The 18,587-nt window shown below is 49.6% G+C and overlaps 1 protein-coding gene across 3 annotated transcripts in view; it reads right to left on the bottom strand.

Annotated features, from left to right (window-relative positions):
* MYO18B (myosin XVIIIB) overlaps positions 1-18,587 on the bottom strand; it is a gene marked incomplete at its 5' end in the record, with an annotated part of 221,140 nt that overhangs the window by 23,167 nt on the left and 179,386 nt on the right. For 2 of the 3 annotated variants that reach the window (XM_082355033.1, XM_082355031.1), the window contains 2 exons: positions 484-528; positions 9,314-9,444. In XM_082355033.1, coding sequence (XP_082211159.1) covers positions 484-528; positions 9,314-9,444 — 176 coding nt within the window. The remainder of the gene's footprint in view (positions 1-483; positions 529-9,313; positions 9,445-18,587) is intronic. The other variant, XM_082355032.1, reaches the window with a different exon arrangement.

The following is an 18,587-nucleotide window of genomic DNA, read 5'->3' as shown; positions in this document are numbered from 1 at the left end:
AGCCCTGATTTGCTTCTTGGAGGCATAAGGGAAGGAATCAAGTAGTGGCAGTTGAGCTACATCTTGTTTGAAGGTTAGGGCTTGGCTACGCAGGCCTGGAAGGAACAGCACACACACAGGTAAGGAAGGCACGGATGATATGGAAAGCAGGAGTCCCAGGTGGAGGGGGAAGTAAGGGTCAGAATGTGCAGGGCTCAAATGTCAGTCTAAAAGTCTCTTCTGAGGCAACGGGGAGCCATTGACGGTGTCTGAGGACAGTGGCATGGTAAGTCATGGGCTTCTCTTTGTCTGCGAGAAGTTGGACGGTTCAGTAGTACATCCCCGGGGCTATATGTTATGACCATGGAGTCAGAGCTCTCGTGGGCACTGCGGATAACTCTCCAGGTGGGTGTGGATGTTCCTTCTGCAAACTGGACACAGAGGGCCAGGGGCTCGTCTTTGGCTTTGGAGTAATTGGCTCAGTTCTACTCAGGGTTAACTTACGTCTCTTTTCTGACACTGCCGCTACAATCCACTGCTGTCTGGACACTAGAAGGAGGCACAAGAAAGAGTCTGTTATCCTTGTGCTGCCAGGGGCTGGGGAAGAACCCAGTCTTTGATGTTACATAAACTTGGGTTTGAGTCCCACCTCCAACCTTGGCCACTGTGTGATCTTAGGCAAGTCACTTGTCTTCTCTGAGCCTCCTGTGCTCTTTTGTAAAATGTAGCTAATAATGGGCCTCCTCCCCCAGAGTTGTGGAGCAGACTGAGATAACCCTTATCAAGATCTCAGCATGGTTCTTGGCAAATAAGCAATGTTAATTAAAGGGTAGCAACCATTACCACTCCTCCTGTTTTAGTACAACTAGTACTGCTATTAATAGCATCGTAATTGTCAACGAGCACAGCATTTGCTCTATATTCTTTGTGAGTGTCTGCAAATCAGACACAGGGATGCGGTGGTCGGCTTTCCCAGTGCATTCTGGGAAACTCTGAGCTAATTACAATAGCAGCTATTCTCTTGCGAGCATCCCTTGATTCAACAAATACGCATTACACGCGATCCCACTAACCACCTTGCCAGTCTCCCTCCTGGAGTTGAGGAAGCTGACACCCTTGTCCAAGGTCACGCAGCTTTGAATCCCAGGTCTGTAAGAGCTACTCAGCTCATGCCCTTAACCAGAATGCAACCACCCAGTGTACGGGTACAGACAGCCAAACCACAAACCTCAGACACCTGAGCCGTGATTTTAATCCTGGTTCCTCAGGCCGGGACCTCCCAGCTTTATTCTTCAGTGAAATCTGGGCAATTCCTTCCCAGAAGCCCTGGTCACTTCCTCTGAAGGATGCACCTGCAGCTCCTTGGTCCCTACCCTCAAGGGCCAGTCACTCTTGGAGTCTCTACTAACACCTATTCATCCCCACCAGACTGAAAGAGCCCCTCACAGGCCAAGAACACATCTTATTCGTCCCTTTAGCCCCAGGGAAAATTTGGCTAGAGCAGAAGTTCTCTCAGACGATGCCTGGTGAATCCAATAGAACAGGGGTCTGTAAATGATGACCATGGGCCAAATCTAACCTACACATCTGCTCCTATAAATAAAGTTTTATTGGAACACAGCCACTCCCACTCATTTGCATTTTGTCCACGACTGCTTTTGCTCCACAGTGGCAGGGCAGAATAGTTGCAACAGAGACCACACTATCTGAAAAGCCTGAAATACTTGCTATCTGGCCTTTTAAAGAAAAATTTGTTGACTTCTCCAGTATTAACAAAAAGCACCTTTTGTGAACGACCCCTTGAGAGGCAGAATAATGACCCCACAGATGTCAAGATCCTAATCCCTAATTCCAAGAACCTATGACTGTGTTTCCTGACATGTTAAAAAGGGCTGTGCAGATGTGGTTAAGGTTAAGGATCTTGAGACAGGGAGGTTATCCTGGATTATTGGGGTGGGCCCAGTCTAATGACTCCAATCCTTAAAAGCAGAGACCTTTTCCCAGATGTGGTCAGAAGGACATGTGGCTATGGAAGAAGAGTCAGAGATGCAACATTTCTGGCTTTGAGGATGGAAGGGGCCACAAGCCAAGGAATGCGGGTACCCTCTAGAAACTGGAAAAGGCAAGGAAATGGATTCTCCTCTAGAGTTTCCAGAGGAACACAGCTCTGCTGACACCTTGATTTTAGCCCAGGGAGATTAGACTGGACTTCTAATGAACAGAACTGTAAGATAATAAGCCATAAAATTTGAGCTAATTTGCTATGACAGCAATAGAAAACCCCTGCAATAGAATAAAAGTATTTTTGTAAGTGACCCTAAATCTTCTTGAGGATCTATATAAATTTTTTCTGATACAGCTTTTAAACAAACTATTTATTTGTTTTTTTTGGGTGTGTTGGGTTGCGAGGGCTTTCTCTAGTTGAGGCAAATGGGGGCCACTCTTCATCGCGGTGCGCAGGCCTCTCAGTGTCGCGGCCTCTCTTGTTGCGGAGCACGGGCTCCAGATGCGCAGGCTCAGTAATTGTGGCTCACGGGCCTAGTTGCTCCGCGGCATGTGGGATCTTCCCAGACCAGGGCCTTAACCCGTGTCCCCTGCATTGTCATGCAGATTCTCAACCACTGCGCCACCAGGGAAGCCCTAAACAAACTATTTAAAAATACTTAAAAACTTTAACTGAAGTGGCCAGTGTGAGTAGAACCAGCTTTATTCCTGCTGGTGGCCTGAGTCTCTTCTAAGGCTCTATGCGCTGGGGCTGCAGAAGGAACACCAGACTGTGAGGAAAGGCAACTGAATCCTCGTGTTCTCACTGTGTGGCCTTGGCCTCCTCTCTTCCCTGTTCAGGGTGTCAGGTGTCCCCGTCTGTGAAATTAGGTGTTTGAGCCAAGATGCTTGGATGCTTAAAAATTATGTGCAATGGAGAGGATGCACTTAGGCCCTAGAGTAGGAGTCCTGGGCCTTTTATGAGCTTTTTTTTTTTTAAGATTTATTTTTATTTACTTATTTAGGCTGCGCCAGGACTTAGCTGCAGCACGCGGGATCTTCTTTTTCAGTTGTGGCATGTGAACTGTTAGTTGCGGCATGCATGCACAGAGTCTTACTCACTGGACCACCAGGGAAGTCCCTATGAGCATCTTATATGAACACCATGGAACTTCCATTTCCCCAGATGCACAAACACAGACTCAAATTTTAGTGCAGTATCTGAGGGTTCAGAGTATAATCTCTAGAACTCGTGTGTGGACACCCCCTCCCTCGACCTACTAGTTCACAGACCCCAGTTAAGGACACTGGTTTCAGCTGACCAACGAAGCTAGAATGTGGTAGGCAAGGGCCCTGGGAAGCGGAGGGAGGGGTTTGCGTGAACAGGGCTACATCTCATTAGAAAGACAAAAGAACTGAAGAGTCTTGCGGCCCAAGCCGCAGAGTTCAAAACAGTGTGGCATGCGCCTTAAAAACAGAGAGGGTGAGTTGTACCTGGAACAAAGTTTCTCGTGCCCGCAAGCAGGGAGGAAGGGCAAACACGGGCCACAGTAGGGGTGGGACTTGAGGCATGATGATAGAGAGGGAGGGGCTTCAGGCCCATTTCCCACCCCAGGAGTCCATGACCCTGATTACAAGAGGGTGCGCCCAGAGATCCTGGTGGGTGCCTGGGCAAGCTAATGTCTCCATCATCCTAAGGCAACTGGCCTTGAACTCTGTAGGAGACAAGGTCTGGGCAGCTGGGCATACTTCCTCACCCACTTCACTGGTTCGATCTTTAATTGAACCCGGCACAGGAATGTCTGCAGAGCACAATGCAACTAACCAAGGTGCAGGCTGGTGTTAATTCATCTGGCACAACTGGACATCTCAAAGTAAATGAGTCTCTAGTCTGGGGGGAAAGAGCCCTTTCAGAAGGGAGCAAATTCAAACACAGAGTCCACCCATGGGGAAACGTCCTCTCTCACTCCGATCAGAGGACGGCTGTACTTCAACCTAAGCTCGAATTTTCTATAGGAGTTTGCTTTGGTGTAAAAGAGGGGGTTCTTCTTAAAGGTGTTTAAAACCCACTGACGCTTCCACCACAAGAAGAAAGAGTCTCTGGACTTCAAGCTCCATGAGGCAGATCCACGTTTGCCTGTTCGCGACCATACCTCCTGCCCTAACATGGGAGGTTCTCATCGATGATGACGATGATGATATGGTGATGATGATGATGATGTTGTTTATCTGCTGGGCGGGCAAGCAGAGGCCCAGGAAGGGCAGGTGACCTGTCCATGGTCCTGATCTCCTTGGCAGTGCAGCCAGCACTGGAACAGGATATGTGGTGCCTGGTTTTCCCCTCATCTCCCGACATGTGGTCAGTGGTTCTTTCTCTTGCCTTGGTGCATGTGACTTTTCAAGAGGAACTTGGGCCAGGCACTTGTGGACAGGGGGATTGCTGATGAGCAAGAGAAGTAACTAAATGTCTTCTGTTGTATTCCTTTCAGGGGAGTCTTGGCTAGACAGCTCCAGCCTGAATGCAAACACTGCCTGGGAAGTAACACTTGAATGCACTGGCACCACATCACAGTGACAGACACAAGTTCACCAGAATGACAGGCCAGTTACTTGGCAGAGAACAAAGACCTTGACAACAGAAAGGGGAAAGATGGGGTACGTTTGACATGACAGCAGAGCTTAGTCACTGGAGGTGTGGGTGATGGGGTCAACCTGGAAATCAAATCCCGGCCCCATCACTTACTGTGTGAGCTGGGGCCAGTTTCTTGACCTCTCTAAGCTCCAGTTTCCTCATCTGTAAACTGGGGGTGATAATGGTTACCAGCCTCAGAGAGCTGTTGTGAGAACTATGTATGTGAGACAGGTAGGCTGTGTGGCCTGGCACAAAGTAAGTCCTCAGGAAAGAGTATTAGCCCAATGATCATGATGTCCTGTAATGCCAGCGTGGATACAGCAGTTTGGAGCCCTCATTCCCCACGAACCCCACTAGCTGGGTATCCAGTCCTTCCAAGCTAGAAAGATGCTTAGAAAGACAGGTGTCCTCTTTGGCATCATTTAAATGTGCTATTCTGCATGAGGGCCCTGTGATGTAACTTGGATGTCTTAGAATAATGGAGAAGTGCTTTCTTTAAGCTCTTCCTTCTAAGCAAAATTAAAAGGTAAGAGAGTTGTGGGAAAAGAGACGCGGGCAGTCCCAGAGCCCGTCCTACTTCGTAGCAGGGACCGTTAGAGTCTGACCAGAGCCTGGGCCCACTGATGAGTAAGTTAACTCAGAATTATGCCCTCAGTGGCAGCTGCAATCTTTGGTTAGACTCAGATCTTTCTACTTGTCCTGCCACAGCCTTGTTTTAGCCAAGTTAAAAGGACGTATGTTGGAAAATGTACAACTTACACTCAACACAGCAACAGAGAACTCCTTTCCAGGGCCGTCATCTCAGATGGGGCCAGCTGGCGTGGAGACACTCTTGGCTGACCCAGGAGTCAGGGGTCATCCACTGACCTCTCCACACTTCCCCCCCACCCTGCCCCAAACTCCCAGCCAAAGTGATGACAGAGCAGCTGCAGACCCTGGGCCAGGAACAGTTGGGGCTGTCAGCTGATGCACCCCTCCCTCCATGAGTAATAATCAGGCTCCAGGCCTGGGGGAACAGCTTAAAGCATTTCTCCATTAATCTAAGGAGGTTGACGCCACAGTCTAAGTTACACCGCAAGGGCCCCGGTGCAGGCGGGTACGCGTTTAAATGCTGCCGCACTGGCCACCTGGCTTTCTGAGCACGTAGCCGCGTTTCCAGCCTGGAAGGCCCGTTACACTCGGATCTAATACCCAACATGGGGAAATGCGACTTTTCCTAATTTGAACAAGTCTGCCAAAGAAACTCACCTCCAGCTGAAGCACCGCTCGCTCGCTCTCTCTCTCCCAGGGTGGGTTTGAATCCTAATTGAGAGCTCAGTTTGGAGACAGACCTAGGCCCAATCCCTCAGGCTCCAATCCAACCCTCTTTCCCCAGGCGATGAGGCAATTAAGAGGGGAGTGCAGGGCTGAGCTGTCAGGCTGGGTAAGAGCTCGGGCTGGCCCTGGGGCAGGAGCTGGGGCTCTGCTCTGGATGGCGGCGGCTCTTGAACCCAGCGGCGCACGTATTTCTTTGTACTGTTGATAACCAACTTAGCTGCACTGCGGCCAGACGGCATGGTTTGCACGACACTAATCCTCTGAAACTGAGACTTGAGAAGTGCTGAGGCTTCTCTGTGGCAACTTTTCCCCGGTCTTCCCCCACTCCTACGCTATTATTGAAACCCACGCTCTGTGGAAGTTTCAAATCTAAGTTACAAGATAGCGAGTCAGGACCAAGGCCTACTGAGCATTAGGAGATGCTTCCCGAGAACCACCCTGGGCTCAGGGCTGGCTTCGCAGGCTTACAGCCCGTGCCCAGAGGGGCCTGTGCTTGGTGTGACACTCTGCTGTGACTGCCTTGGAATTCCGAACCTATTCTGAACAAGAAGCCCAGCGTTCTCGTTCCACGGTGGACCCAAACATTGTGCCCGTCAATGCTGCCTGGGGTTCTGGGGCGCTTCATGGGGACACGGTGGGCTTCCGTGGGCCACTTCAAAAGGGGAAGAAAGGTGGGAGAGAGGGAACGAGCAAGAGGAGGAGAGCCTTTTATTCCCACTGATCTCACTCGGGCACACGGGTCAACTTTCACTTCCTAGAATGTTCCTCATTTGCCCTGACTCACTTTTCTTCAGAGCTCCCGCGTCTGGCTCTTTCTTTTAATCCGGGTTTCAGTTCAGTTCTTCCTCTCAGAGAGGGCATGTCTACCTCCCTTGCTATTCATCAGAGCTCTGCGTTCTCTGTCTTTGTAATTCCTACTGTATCCTAGCATTTTATTCGTCAGTCTGTCCACTGTATTCATGGGCGGGGACACACACACACACACACACACACACACACACACACACACACACACACGCTCGCCCATCACAATGTGGGTTCCACGAAGGCAGAGACCATACCTGTGCTCTCCTCCCTCACTACTCCCTCAAGAATTTAACTTCCGCCTGACCTCGGGCAAGTTATTCAATCTCCCTGTATCTGTAAGATGGAGAAACGTGATAAGAAGAAGCAAGTGGAACAAGACAAACACTCAGCACAGTGTCTGGTGTGGAACACGCAGAATCAATCACATGAATGAATGAATGAAACTGATGATGGCTGAGCCCCTGCCAGGTAAAAGGTACTAAACCTGGGTCAGATTTTTTCACTTACTTCTTATCATCAACCTGTCTTACAAATGAAGAGACCGAGGCTCCGAGAGGTTGAATAACTCACAGAAGGTCATGCAGACATGAACCGCTGGATCCCTGACTGGAAATCAGGCTGGCTGAAACGCAGCACCTGCGCCCTCCCCAAGCCGCCCCCAACTTCCAGTTGCAAGAATCCCATGCATCGCCTGGGCTCTTCCAGGTACAAAATGCATTTCTTCACACCTGGGGTTCTATGATCATTTCACCCCTCGCACAACCCTGAGATGCAGGTCAGAGCCCCTCCAATGTCAGGAAGCGTGAGTCAGGTACTGGGCGGACACTGGAGATTCGGACGAGGAAAAGGCACCAGACGTCCAGCCAAGACGAAGATGTAAAGCCCCACAGACAAAAGATCATGAAAATGCAGACAGAAAGCTAGGGTTCGGATTGGATCCCTGTGCGCCCAGGGACTAGAGCTCAGAAAAGCTGGATGGGAACCAGGGGGTGAGCACGAGGCTTGTCACCTGGAGCAAAGACAGATAAAAGAATCTCCTGTTAGGAGGAGGGTGCAGGCAGGGTCCCTTTAAGGCCTGAGGGGATCCCCTATAAACAGAGACCGGAGTGATGTCTGCAACCACCTGTGACCTCACTGCCAGGACCTCATGCCCCAGTTGAGAACCTGCTCCTTGTTCTCTGTCACACCTCTGTCCAGCCTGTCCCCGCACCTCCAAGCACGGACGCTCTGCCTCTTTCCAACCTTGTTATTTTTAGAACTTTTATTGTTTATTAGAAAAGCAGTCTATTGCTATGCAAGTAAAAATGGTTTAAAAGTTTTGCTCATTCACACACAAAAAAAAGAACACAAAATACTAGTATATACAGCCATTAATTCCCATTATGATTAATGCAAAAGCCCTAGCATTTCTATTAACGGAGAGGCCAGCCAAGCATCGAGCGGGTAATATTGACGCCAGGGGTTTGTAATTACAGATGTTAGTTCTGTCATGACACTAATAAAACCGGAGGAGGGGAGGCAGAGGGGGTTCTTGAACGTGACCCTGAGCTGGAAGCAGCTGCAGCATCAGTATTAGCCGTTTCACCAGCAATTTGGCAGCTGTGGAAACTAGCAGGGCGTGGTAGAAATCCTTACAATGTTTGCGTGGGAGCCATTTTTGCACAAACTGAGGACGTTTGAGATAAAGCCCTTGATTTAGAGGCTAGAACATGGCAAGTCCACTGGGTCTCTGTCACACTGACGCTGAGAATGAACATCTTCATGGGAAAGTCGGAGGCTACACGCTGCTGAGCGGCTGTCACCAGCCCAGGACTGCATCAAGGAGAGAATGTGCTCACGGTCTCATATCGGGGTATAAAGTACATGACTTATATGAGCAAGATCTCCCAAAGAGGACGCTAGTACAGCTAGGGATGTGTGTGCATGTTCATTGTAGAAATTTGAGAAAATCTACGTAAGCCTGAAAAAACCAAAAATTTAGGTCAAAATTTAGGCATTTAGTAATGCCTTCCCAATGTATTAGAACGTTGGTGTGTTTCCTTCCAGTCTTTTTTCTGGACTGGGCGTGGTCAGCTCTAACACAGATGCCTGGTTCTTCCCACTGGCTGGACCACAGCCCACACACAACTCTCTCTCCTCCCCCGCTGCCTGGCTCAGCCACACCTCCCGCCGGTCGGCAGCTGGCCCTGCCCACACGCCAGTGCGAGGTGGCTGGCTGGTCCCGGGAGGAACCACACCTGACGGGTAACTCAGGGCATCCCGCCCCTCACCGGCTCATTTTCTACACAAAGAAAACGTCTCTCCCTGTCGCCCAGGCTTTGCTGCAGAGGCTGAGATGGAGGTGGAGACGCCACCGCAAGACGGGCGAGCCGGGCTCTAGGCGTTCGGCGGTAACACGGAGACGTCACCACCAGCGGGGAAGCATCCTGCCTCTGCTGGCCTGAGGCGGCCAGTTATTCCTCCCACGCCCTGGCGCGCCTGAGTCCCCGGACCCCCAGACCTGAGAGGGGAAGCACTGTCCACTGAAGGCTGCAGAGCTCCCCAGGGTGCAGCCCACCTGCCACGCCCAGCCCCAGCCGGCTCCTGGTAGCTTACCTCTCCGTGTCGCTGTCGCTGGACACCACCTCTTCCAAGGCTGCCTGCAGGTCGGCGATCCGCCGGATGGACGTCTCCAGGTCTGTCTGGAGGGTCTGTCTCACTGCGGCGAGCTCCTCCACGTACTTCTCCTGGAGACAGAGACCACAGCACACGCTGACCTTGGGCAAGACCCCCACCCGCCTACGAGAGCCCTGGGGAGGAGCCTGGCGCTCACTGGGACCCTGTGACGTGGTGCGTGCCCACGAGGGGCTCCCTCTACGGACAGGCTCGTGGACCCTCAGATGCTCTGGATTTTACAGAGGAGGAAGTGGACGCCTGGGGGCTCCAGGGCACGGCCCCGCACAGAGCTCACTCACCCACACCGGGGGTGCCGGCCCCAAGTGGACACCCTGGATAGATGGGTCAATGGATGAGTCAGTGAATGTTTCCCAGGAGAGTTGCGGAGGCTGGTTCTGGAAGCGGAGTCTCTGTCCCAGGGATGGATGTGGAGCGGGAGATTGGGGGGAGGGCAGAACAAGAACGGGTCCCTCACAACTCCGTCACCTAGACTCCCCCAACTTTCCATCCTCAAAGGCAGCGAAAGGCAAAGACGGAGACCTCAGTGGGGCTCGCCGTGGAGCCGGCCGGCGCCGCTGGCGCTTACTGAGACCTTTCCACGCCCAGCACTGTGCTCGGCGTTTCATGCTCCTGGCCTCACTCACTCCTCACAAGTCTGGCACGTGGCTCTGTATTACGGATCCCATTTCACAGATGAGGAAATGAGGCCTGGGGGGGCGCAAGCCTGAACTGGAACTCGAGCTGGAACCCAAGCTTGGTGCATCTGACTCTCCATGCTCATCCCGTTACTTTCTGCCCTGATTGGATTTTTGTCCAGATTCTCTGGAAAATCTCTTTCATTTGTAACGTTATTCCCACACTCCTCCCCTTTAACACAATGATTGTCAACTGAGGGTGAGTCTGCCCTCCAGGGGACATCAGGCGACATCCAGAGGCATTTCTGGTTGTCACACTTGGGAGTCTGATGGCATCCAGCAGAGTAGAGGCCAAGGGCGCTGCCCAGCATCTTATAACGCACAGGGCAACCTCCACCATGAAGGATTACTTCACACAAATGTCAACAGTGTCCAGCCTGAGAAACCCTGGGTTAAAACCAGAAACCCACCTTCTGGGAATTAATCCCATGGGGTATAAACCAAAACACAGAGCAAGGCTCTGTACCCGAGGATGCCTGGGGCAGTGCTACTGATGACACGAGACGCTGAGAGCCGCCTTGTCACCCAGCAACTGGGACTGGTTACGGAAATCACAGCATGTCACTTTGATGCTATTAGGCAGACGTCAACATTAGAAATAAGGATGGTGGCAGTATGGAACGCTTCTGTGAAATAACGTTAAGCAAGCAGAAGAGAACAGAGAATATCGTGCCCAAGTCTACATGCAGATAGCACACGTGCAGTTGGGAAAACACTTGGAGAGTTGAGAATATTTATGGATGGGAGCAAAGAGGGGTTATGGTTAGGAGTTTTCTTTTGAGCTGCTCTAATTATGTCAAGTTTCTTTTTTGACTGTTGTCTTAAGAAACATGTATATACCAACTGATGAGAGCGTGAAGGGGTGAAAACATAAGGACTGAGGGTCAATCTAAGCACAATTCCCAGCTCCCCACGCAACCCACTAGCTGCGGGACCGTGAACGGTTCACAGTCCCTCTCTGAGCCTGGGATTGTTTTTCTTTATTTTGTAGATGAGGAAACCGAGGCCACTGAAGTCACTCAAGGCAGCAAGGAGTCTGCCCTGCTCCCAGGCCAGTGATCTTTCTGGGGCTCTGTGTGCACGCCCCAGTGAAAGCCCGCGGGGACCAGGGCTGCTCCTCGTTAGAGGGACACGCTCAGCTCTGCACGGCAGATCAGCTTGTCCATTCGCGGTACTGTAAATCTGTGCCTTTACACTGATTTTGAGTCTTCTCCAATTTGAGAGAGAGAGTGAGCAAAGACCAAGAAAGCCAAAGAAGCAAGCCCAGCTGACGAGAGAAGGGGTGGCGTGGAGAGATGGGGGAGTGGTGCCGTTGGTTGAAACTGCCAGCTGTGAAATCCCCATCTTGGTGCTGACAAGGTGAGGAACGGTCTGAGGCAGGGCCCCCAGGCAGGAGGTCGGTGGACCGTCAGAGGAAACGACACACCGTGGGACGGCGAGGGGGGTGTTCGCCCAGGATGCGAGCCTGTCAGCTCATAAAGACACCGAGAAAGATGGCTGGGCACACAATCCCAGGAGATTACAGGAGCATTGCCCGAGCGCTGCTTCTTGCTAGTGGGCCAGGATGACAGCGACCCTGGGAGGCGAGGGGACGAGGCGCCTGTGTATCTGTAAGACACGGAGATGCTACCCATGTCCATGTCTGGGCCATTCCAGGCACGTGGCGAATGTTTCTTTTAGAGACGAGGAAACTGAGCACCAGAACAGCAAAAAGACCCACCCAAGGTCATGCAGCCGGGAGACCACAAAACTGGACAGCCAAGTCTTGGGTTCTCAGGTGAGGCCCTTAGGCCACACGAGCTGAGAGAGAAGAGCCCAGATGTCCCCTCCTGGTTGTGCCTGGGTGACCTTGGCCCATGTCAACGTCATACGGAGGGAGCAACGAGGTCTTACAGTCTCGATCCGCATGAAGCCTCCTGGCGGACAGAGGACAGGGAGGGGAAGGATGCTGGGTCTCAGGGACAGGTGGCTCTGAGCCAGGACCAAGCAGGTGAGCAGAGGAAATAGGGACCTGAGATGCATCAGATCCGTAATATCATGAAAGTGAAAGTAGGCTCTGGAGCCAGGATGACTGGGTTCGAATCCCAGCTCTACCACTCACTGGCTGTGTGACTTTCAGCAAGTTATTCAACCTCTCTGACCCCATGGGTAAAACGGGGGCAGCCGTAGTCCCCTTCCCAGGGCTGTTGTGAGGATCGAATGAGCTTGGCAGAGAGGAAAGGCTTGGCCAGTGGTGGCATTACTACGTTTCAACGCTCAGAGGGGAACGAGGAGCAATTGGGTGGGTGTCCCCACATCACCGGGGAGGTTTGCCAAGGTCACGCAGAGAATAAGGAGGCTGGAATGCAGGACTCTGAAAGCTTTTTCACCATCTGCAGAGGAAAGACAGGGGTGGAAAGCAAGGGCAGCTTAGAGGGTGAGTTATCTAGGCAGAGCAAGGAATGCTGAGAGCAAGAAAACCATCAACAGACAGATGAGGCCTGTGGTTCCGGGGACCTGCCGCTACCGCCACCCTCCACTGTGCCCCTTGCCCTCCGCGCCCCACCCCCATCTGCCTGGGGACGTGCCTCAGGCTCAGCAGGAACCTCCCAGGGAGACGGATTTGGGAAATTCAGAGTCTGTGTAATCAGCAATCAGCAAACCTTTCCTGTTTCAACTTGAAAACCAACTAGTCTGCTGATTGCCGAGACCAAGTCATTAGGCGAAATGGATGCGGTGCCCACACTAGTCTCCTGGGGGCAGACAAAACAAGGCCCAAGCCAGAGACGGCTCGAGAGACATGGAGGGTGGTGCACCAGGAGAAGGGGGCACAGGGGAGGCCCCCCCTCGGGCCTTCTTCCACCTCCGTGACCAGCAGCGCTCAGGATCGGGTCAGGACTGCTACGCAAATGGGATTGTGCTTTGAGGCCAAGTGTGAGCTTGGTCTTCTCTGTTTTTCTCTCTCTTTGGGGGCTTGGAGCAGGAAGAAGTTGGGGGGAAAATTAGGGAACAAAACTATTTAGACAGTAAGATGTATACAATAGAAACCTACTAATAAATATACTGTATGTCCATATTACTCCTCAGCTACAATGTAGTGATATACATTGTAATAGACACACAACATACTAACATAGATTATTATATATTCATTTTATATATATATATATATATATATATATATATATATATATATATATATATATATATATATATACATACTGCCATGCCATTCATTCAATAAGCATCTACTGAGCATGAACTATGTGCCAGCAGCACTGATCTAGGCACAGGCAGTATAGATAAAATCTTAACTTCCGTGAGCATCATTCTTTCAGGGCCCTGATCTTTCTGTACTGCTGCTGTCTAGAACAGAGCAGGCACTCAATATGTTTTGGGATTGAGTGAATGGCGTTACTGCATGACTGTAAGAGGTGAATGAAGGAGGGACACTCACTAAGGCACACATAATACACACCACGCACACAGAGATCAACACAAGACTACGAGGTATATGTATGCGCCAGCCTCCCCCCGCCCCCACCCCGCATCACATAAGAGAGTCATCAACCCTTGTTAAACTCCCAAGCTGCTCTCCCTGGAACGTGCCGTGTGGAGTCGCCCATGTTGGGAGCAGTTTGTACGATAATTAGTGGCTGCAATTAAAATCATCTCCTCTTGTGATGTTCCATTAGAGGCTAATATTTAAAACTCTTGTCTGGTTTCTCTGCCCCGGGCATCTCAATCTTCAGAGGACCCTCTCCTGCCTGCAGATGCACAGGACTCTCCTATGTCACTTTCTGTGGCTCTGGAGGTTGCCTCTCTAAACTTTGGAGGTGTCCCGCAAGGCCTCCCAAAGTTAATTTCACCTAGTTTGTATTATAGATCAGACTATCTCAAAACATCCTCAAAACCTGATGAAAATTCATCTTGTTATTCTTTTCTTATGTGCTAATGACAAATAGAAACTTCATGTTACAGAGCCTGGTGTTAAGAAAAAATTATACGCACATGCATATGCTGTGTAAATGTGTATAAATATACATTTATATAAAGTATACATGTAGTATATAGAAATGTAAATGTATAAATGTAAATACATAAATATGTATACGTGTGAATGTGTGTTGTCCTGTGTATTTACAGATACACACACAAATATTCCCAGTCTGAAACATAGCACATACTTAATAAGTATTTGTGAATAGTTAATAAATGAACGTATTTATTTCTATTTCTCACGTGGGCAGGCGTGCTACTAAATGTTTGAAAAAAACCCTTACCTCATGTTATCTTTATAAAAACCCTCAGAATCACGTACAATATAAACACATAAAAAGTAACGCGAGAACATTACAACAAACTCGTAGCAGAGCTATTATCTCTGTGCAGTGAGATATCAGGTGATTCTTCCCCCCTTTTTTATACTTCTCCTGATATTCTGCAAAGAATATGATTTACTTTTATTATCAGAAAATTAAAAATACAGGACTTCATTTCTCTCTGCACTGCAATGAACAACTCCCTGGTCCACCTGCTCAATGCCTCTCATGGCAGCCTCATTATCCCCATTTTACAGATGAGCAGGCTGAGCCTCAGGAAGGTTAAGTCACTTGCCCAGGGACATGCACCCAAGACATGACAGGCTAGAGTGGACCCAGGTCTCCTGACCCCAGCCCACAGCTATTTTCCCCTTTGCCTCTATTTGCTCCTGCTTCATCCAAGGATGCCTGTGTCTCCAGAGCTGGGGGGGAGTCTTCCCAGAAAGCAAGGTTATGAGGAACTGCCGCTGTTTCATTCAAATTGTCCAAGGGTCACTTGCCTGGGAGAAAGGAGGCTATGGGGGAAAGTAAAAGCCCCGTGCATTGTGTCCTGGCAAGAGCTCCAAGGCCATATTGGCAATGGAGTGAGCATTAGCAGGAAGTGTTCAGTCCCACTTTGGGAAAGAGTTGGGGTGCCCCTTAGAAAACCCCAAGTGATGCATTAGATTCTCTTATTTAAGACTGAGAAAGAGCCCAACCTCCAGCTGGAAGGGGACTAGGGAGAAGGTAGTTGTCACTAGACAATGTCCTTTCTTCATAATCATCCTACAAAGTGTTTTATTTTAATGATGTGGTGACATACACAGAGAGACTCATCAAAGATCCCAAAGTCACCCAGCTAGACAGTGACACGTAGGTTCAAGCTCAGGCCTGCCTGTTTCCAAAGGGTCAGGAAATAACTCACGACTCCTCCTGTCCTTTTCTTCGCCTGTGGCAGGCATGCCTAATCAATCACTGCACAGACCCAGGCAGTGTGGGGCCTGAGTCCTTTCTCTGAACCACCAAGCTAAGTGCTTCACCCCAGTACTGCCCTGTGCTCCATCCACCAACATCAACTGGAACTCCCAACTCTGCCACATTTCAAATGATCTCAATCCTCCTGGAAATGCCTCCTGAATCCTCAAAGAAGACACTTATATAAGTTTGTTGCGGGGGGGTGGGGCTGGTATTTCTCCTTGAAAATTGATGAGTGCTCTATGAAACCCAGGGAAGCTGAAGCCCAACCACACTTCGGGAGGGACCCTGGCTGGTGGGGAGGGGGAGATGCAAACTACCAACAACATGGGAGCAGCAGGAGAAGCACTGGCTTTAGGACTAGATGAACCCTGAAGCACTATGTGAATTTTGAAGAATTACTAACCCTTTCTTACTTTCAGTTCCTCATCTGTTAAAATGTCAGTGTTATTCTGCGACAAACAGTATTGCAAGGAACAAATGAAATAATGTAAAACTGCGTATATCTGGTATACCTAATACTGTGGCACGTACTTGATACATAACAAAGGTTCCCATTTCCTTCTTTCAAAGTAAAGACTCCGAAAACATGAAACCTGCAGGGACGGTATAGTGAGGATAGCCTCATTTTTCAGAAAATGAATTCTATGAACCTGATACTTTTTTGTTGAAGCCAGAAGGATTTAATGCAATGCCTCCAAGGAGCCTGTATCAGTCAGGAAACTAGAAATCACTCTAGATCATTCAGCCAAAGGAATTTAATATAGGGAATTGGTTTTTCAGGTGATGGAAAAAGATGAGAAGCCAGAAGAGATTAACAGCTACAGGAAGGCACTGCAAACCTAGGGCTGGAAGGAAAAGCCAAGAAGTTGGGCCATCCAACGGGCAACAGCAGGGCTGCCCAATGGGAGCCGCAGTCAGGGAGGAGGGTCCCAAATGGGATCCGGAATTACAGAGGCTGGGCTTCAGGCAGGGATGCCCCCCAACCCCAAGGCAGTGCGAGAGAGGGAGAAATACTCTGGTTCCTCTCCTTCTCCTGTCTTTCAACTGTCCCTCACTGCCGTTCATTTGGCTGAACCTACCAGAAAGCAAGCTCTTAAAACAGTTTAGAGCACAGCAGAGAAACAGTGGGAATGAATCTGAGAGCAAACAGGAGAATTACCGGTACAGAGCACAGAGGCATCTGGGCTATATCCAGCCTTCATTATTAAAAACAGACGAGGGTGTTTTCAGTCTGTAAAAATTCATCCAACTGTACACTTTTAAGATTTGCACACTCTTCTAGTTGTATATTTCAAGGAAAACATTACAATAAATCCAGAATTACGATTGTCAAGTGTTACAACCAAATTCTGGATTACAACCCCCAGTCTGTATTAGTTATTTATTGCTACATAACAAGTTGCCTCAACACCTAGTCATTTTGAAATATCAAATATCATTCTCTCTCATGGTTTTCTGTGGGTCAGGAATTCAGAGGTGGCTTACCTGTGTGGTTCTGCCTCATGGTCTATGGTAGGATGAATAAGGCCCCCAAAGATGTCCACGTCCTAATCCCCGAAACATGTGATTATGTTCACTTAGATGGCAAAAGGAATTTTGCAGATGTGACTAAATTAAAAATCTTAAGATGAGAGTTTATCTTGGATTATGTGGATAAGCTGGCTGGCCCCTACATGTAATCATAAGGGTCCTTATAAAAGGGAGGTGAGAGGGTCAGTGGGGAAGAAAACAGTGCTGTGATGATGGAATCATGGATTGGAGTGATGCAGCCAGGAGCCAAGAAATGCTGGCTGCCTCTAGACGCTGGAAGATGCAAGGAATGGATCATCCCCTGGGGCCTCCAGAAGGAGCCAGCCCTCCTTTCGCCTTGATTTTAACCCCTTAAGACTCATTTTGGACTTCCGACCTTCATGACTACCAGAGAATAAACTGTGTTATTTGAAAGCTACTATGTTTGTGGTAATTTGCTGCAACAGCAATGGGACACCTACACAGGATTTGTCATGATGTTACAGTGAAGATGTCAGCCAGGGCTATGGTTGTCTGAAGGCCGCCCTGAAGCTGGAGAGTCCTTTTTAGAAAGCTCACTGACATGGCTATCGGCTGGAGGCCTTAGTTCCCTGCCACGAGGGCCCCCACTGAGCTGCTTGAGTGTCCTCATGACATGGTGGCTGGCTTTACCAGAGCAAGTGATCCAAGGGAGAGCAAGGCAAATGCCAAAGACCTTTTATAACCTAGCCTCCAAGTGACATACCATTGCTCCTGACCATCTATTGGCCACACAGACCAACTCTGATACAGTACGGAGGAGGCTACAGAGGGGTGTGAAGGCAGAGATGGGGACCGCTGAGAACCATCTTGGAGGCTGGCCGTCACAGTAACACTGACACTTCTTCACCCACAGGCCCCATCTCCAGTGACTCCCCCACCCACAAAGGAAAACCCTGGAGGAACCCTGAGCTGCTTCTCGTTTCTCGGAGCACATCTGTTTATAGGTGGTATGAAGTCCCCCCCCCCCCCAAAGACATGTTGAAATCCTAATCCCCAGTAGTTCAGAATGCAACTGTATTTGGAGACAGGGTCTTTACAGAGGCAATCAAGTTGAAACGAGGTCACGAGAGAGGGCCTTAATCCAATATGACCGGTGCTCTTATGAGAAGAGGGAAGTTTGGAAATGGCGACAGTCATGCATAGAGGGAAGGTGATGTGAAGCCACAGAGGGAGAGCGCCGCGTGGAGACAAAAGATTCAAGAGATGCACCTATAATCTAAGGAACATCAAAGATTGCCGGCAAACCACCAGGAGAGGGGCATGGGAGTTTGTTCTCCAGCGCCTTCAGGGAAGCAAGGCCCTACCGACGACACCTTGATTTCAGATTTCTAGTCTCCAGGATGTGAGACAATACGTTGCTGTTTTACCGAGCTACATGGTTTGTGGTACTTGGTACAGCAGCCCGAGCAAACTAATATAACACCGTGTGCTCTTTTATTTTTCTTTCATACATCATTACCTTTCTTTTCTGGTTCTAATAGGGTTCATTACACAGAATTTAGAAAATAGAGTTGCCAAAGGAAAAAAAAACATTAAAAATTGCCCTTCAGTCTGTTACCTCGGGGACAGCCCCTCTTGATGACTATGCTGGTTTGTCTCCACCCTGTGTTCACTTCTGCATGTGTGTATAGACACATCTACCGGACACGCACTGGGGCAAAAGAGTTTAACAGGAAAGGCAGAATGGAGCTAGCCAGGCGGACGAGCAGG

This window comes from Balaenoptera borealis (assembly GCF_965194805.1).
Source record: "Balaenoptera borealis genome assembly, chromosome: 14".
NCBI classification, from domain to species: Eukaryota; Metazoa; Chordata; class Mammalia; order Artiodactyla; family Balaenopteridae; genus Balaenoptera; species Balaenoptera borealis.
The sequence above is the reverse complement of the archived record's forward strand: the minus strand, read 5'-3'. Positions and strand labels throughout refer to the sequence as shown.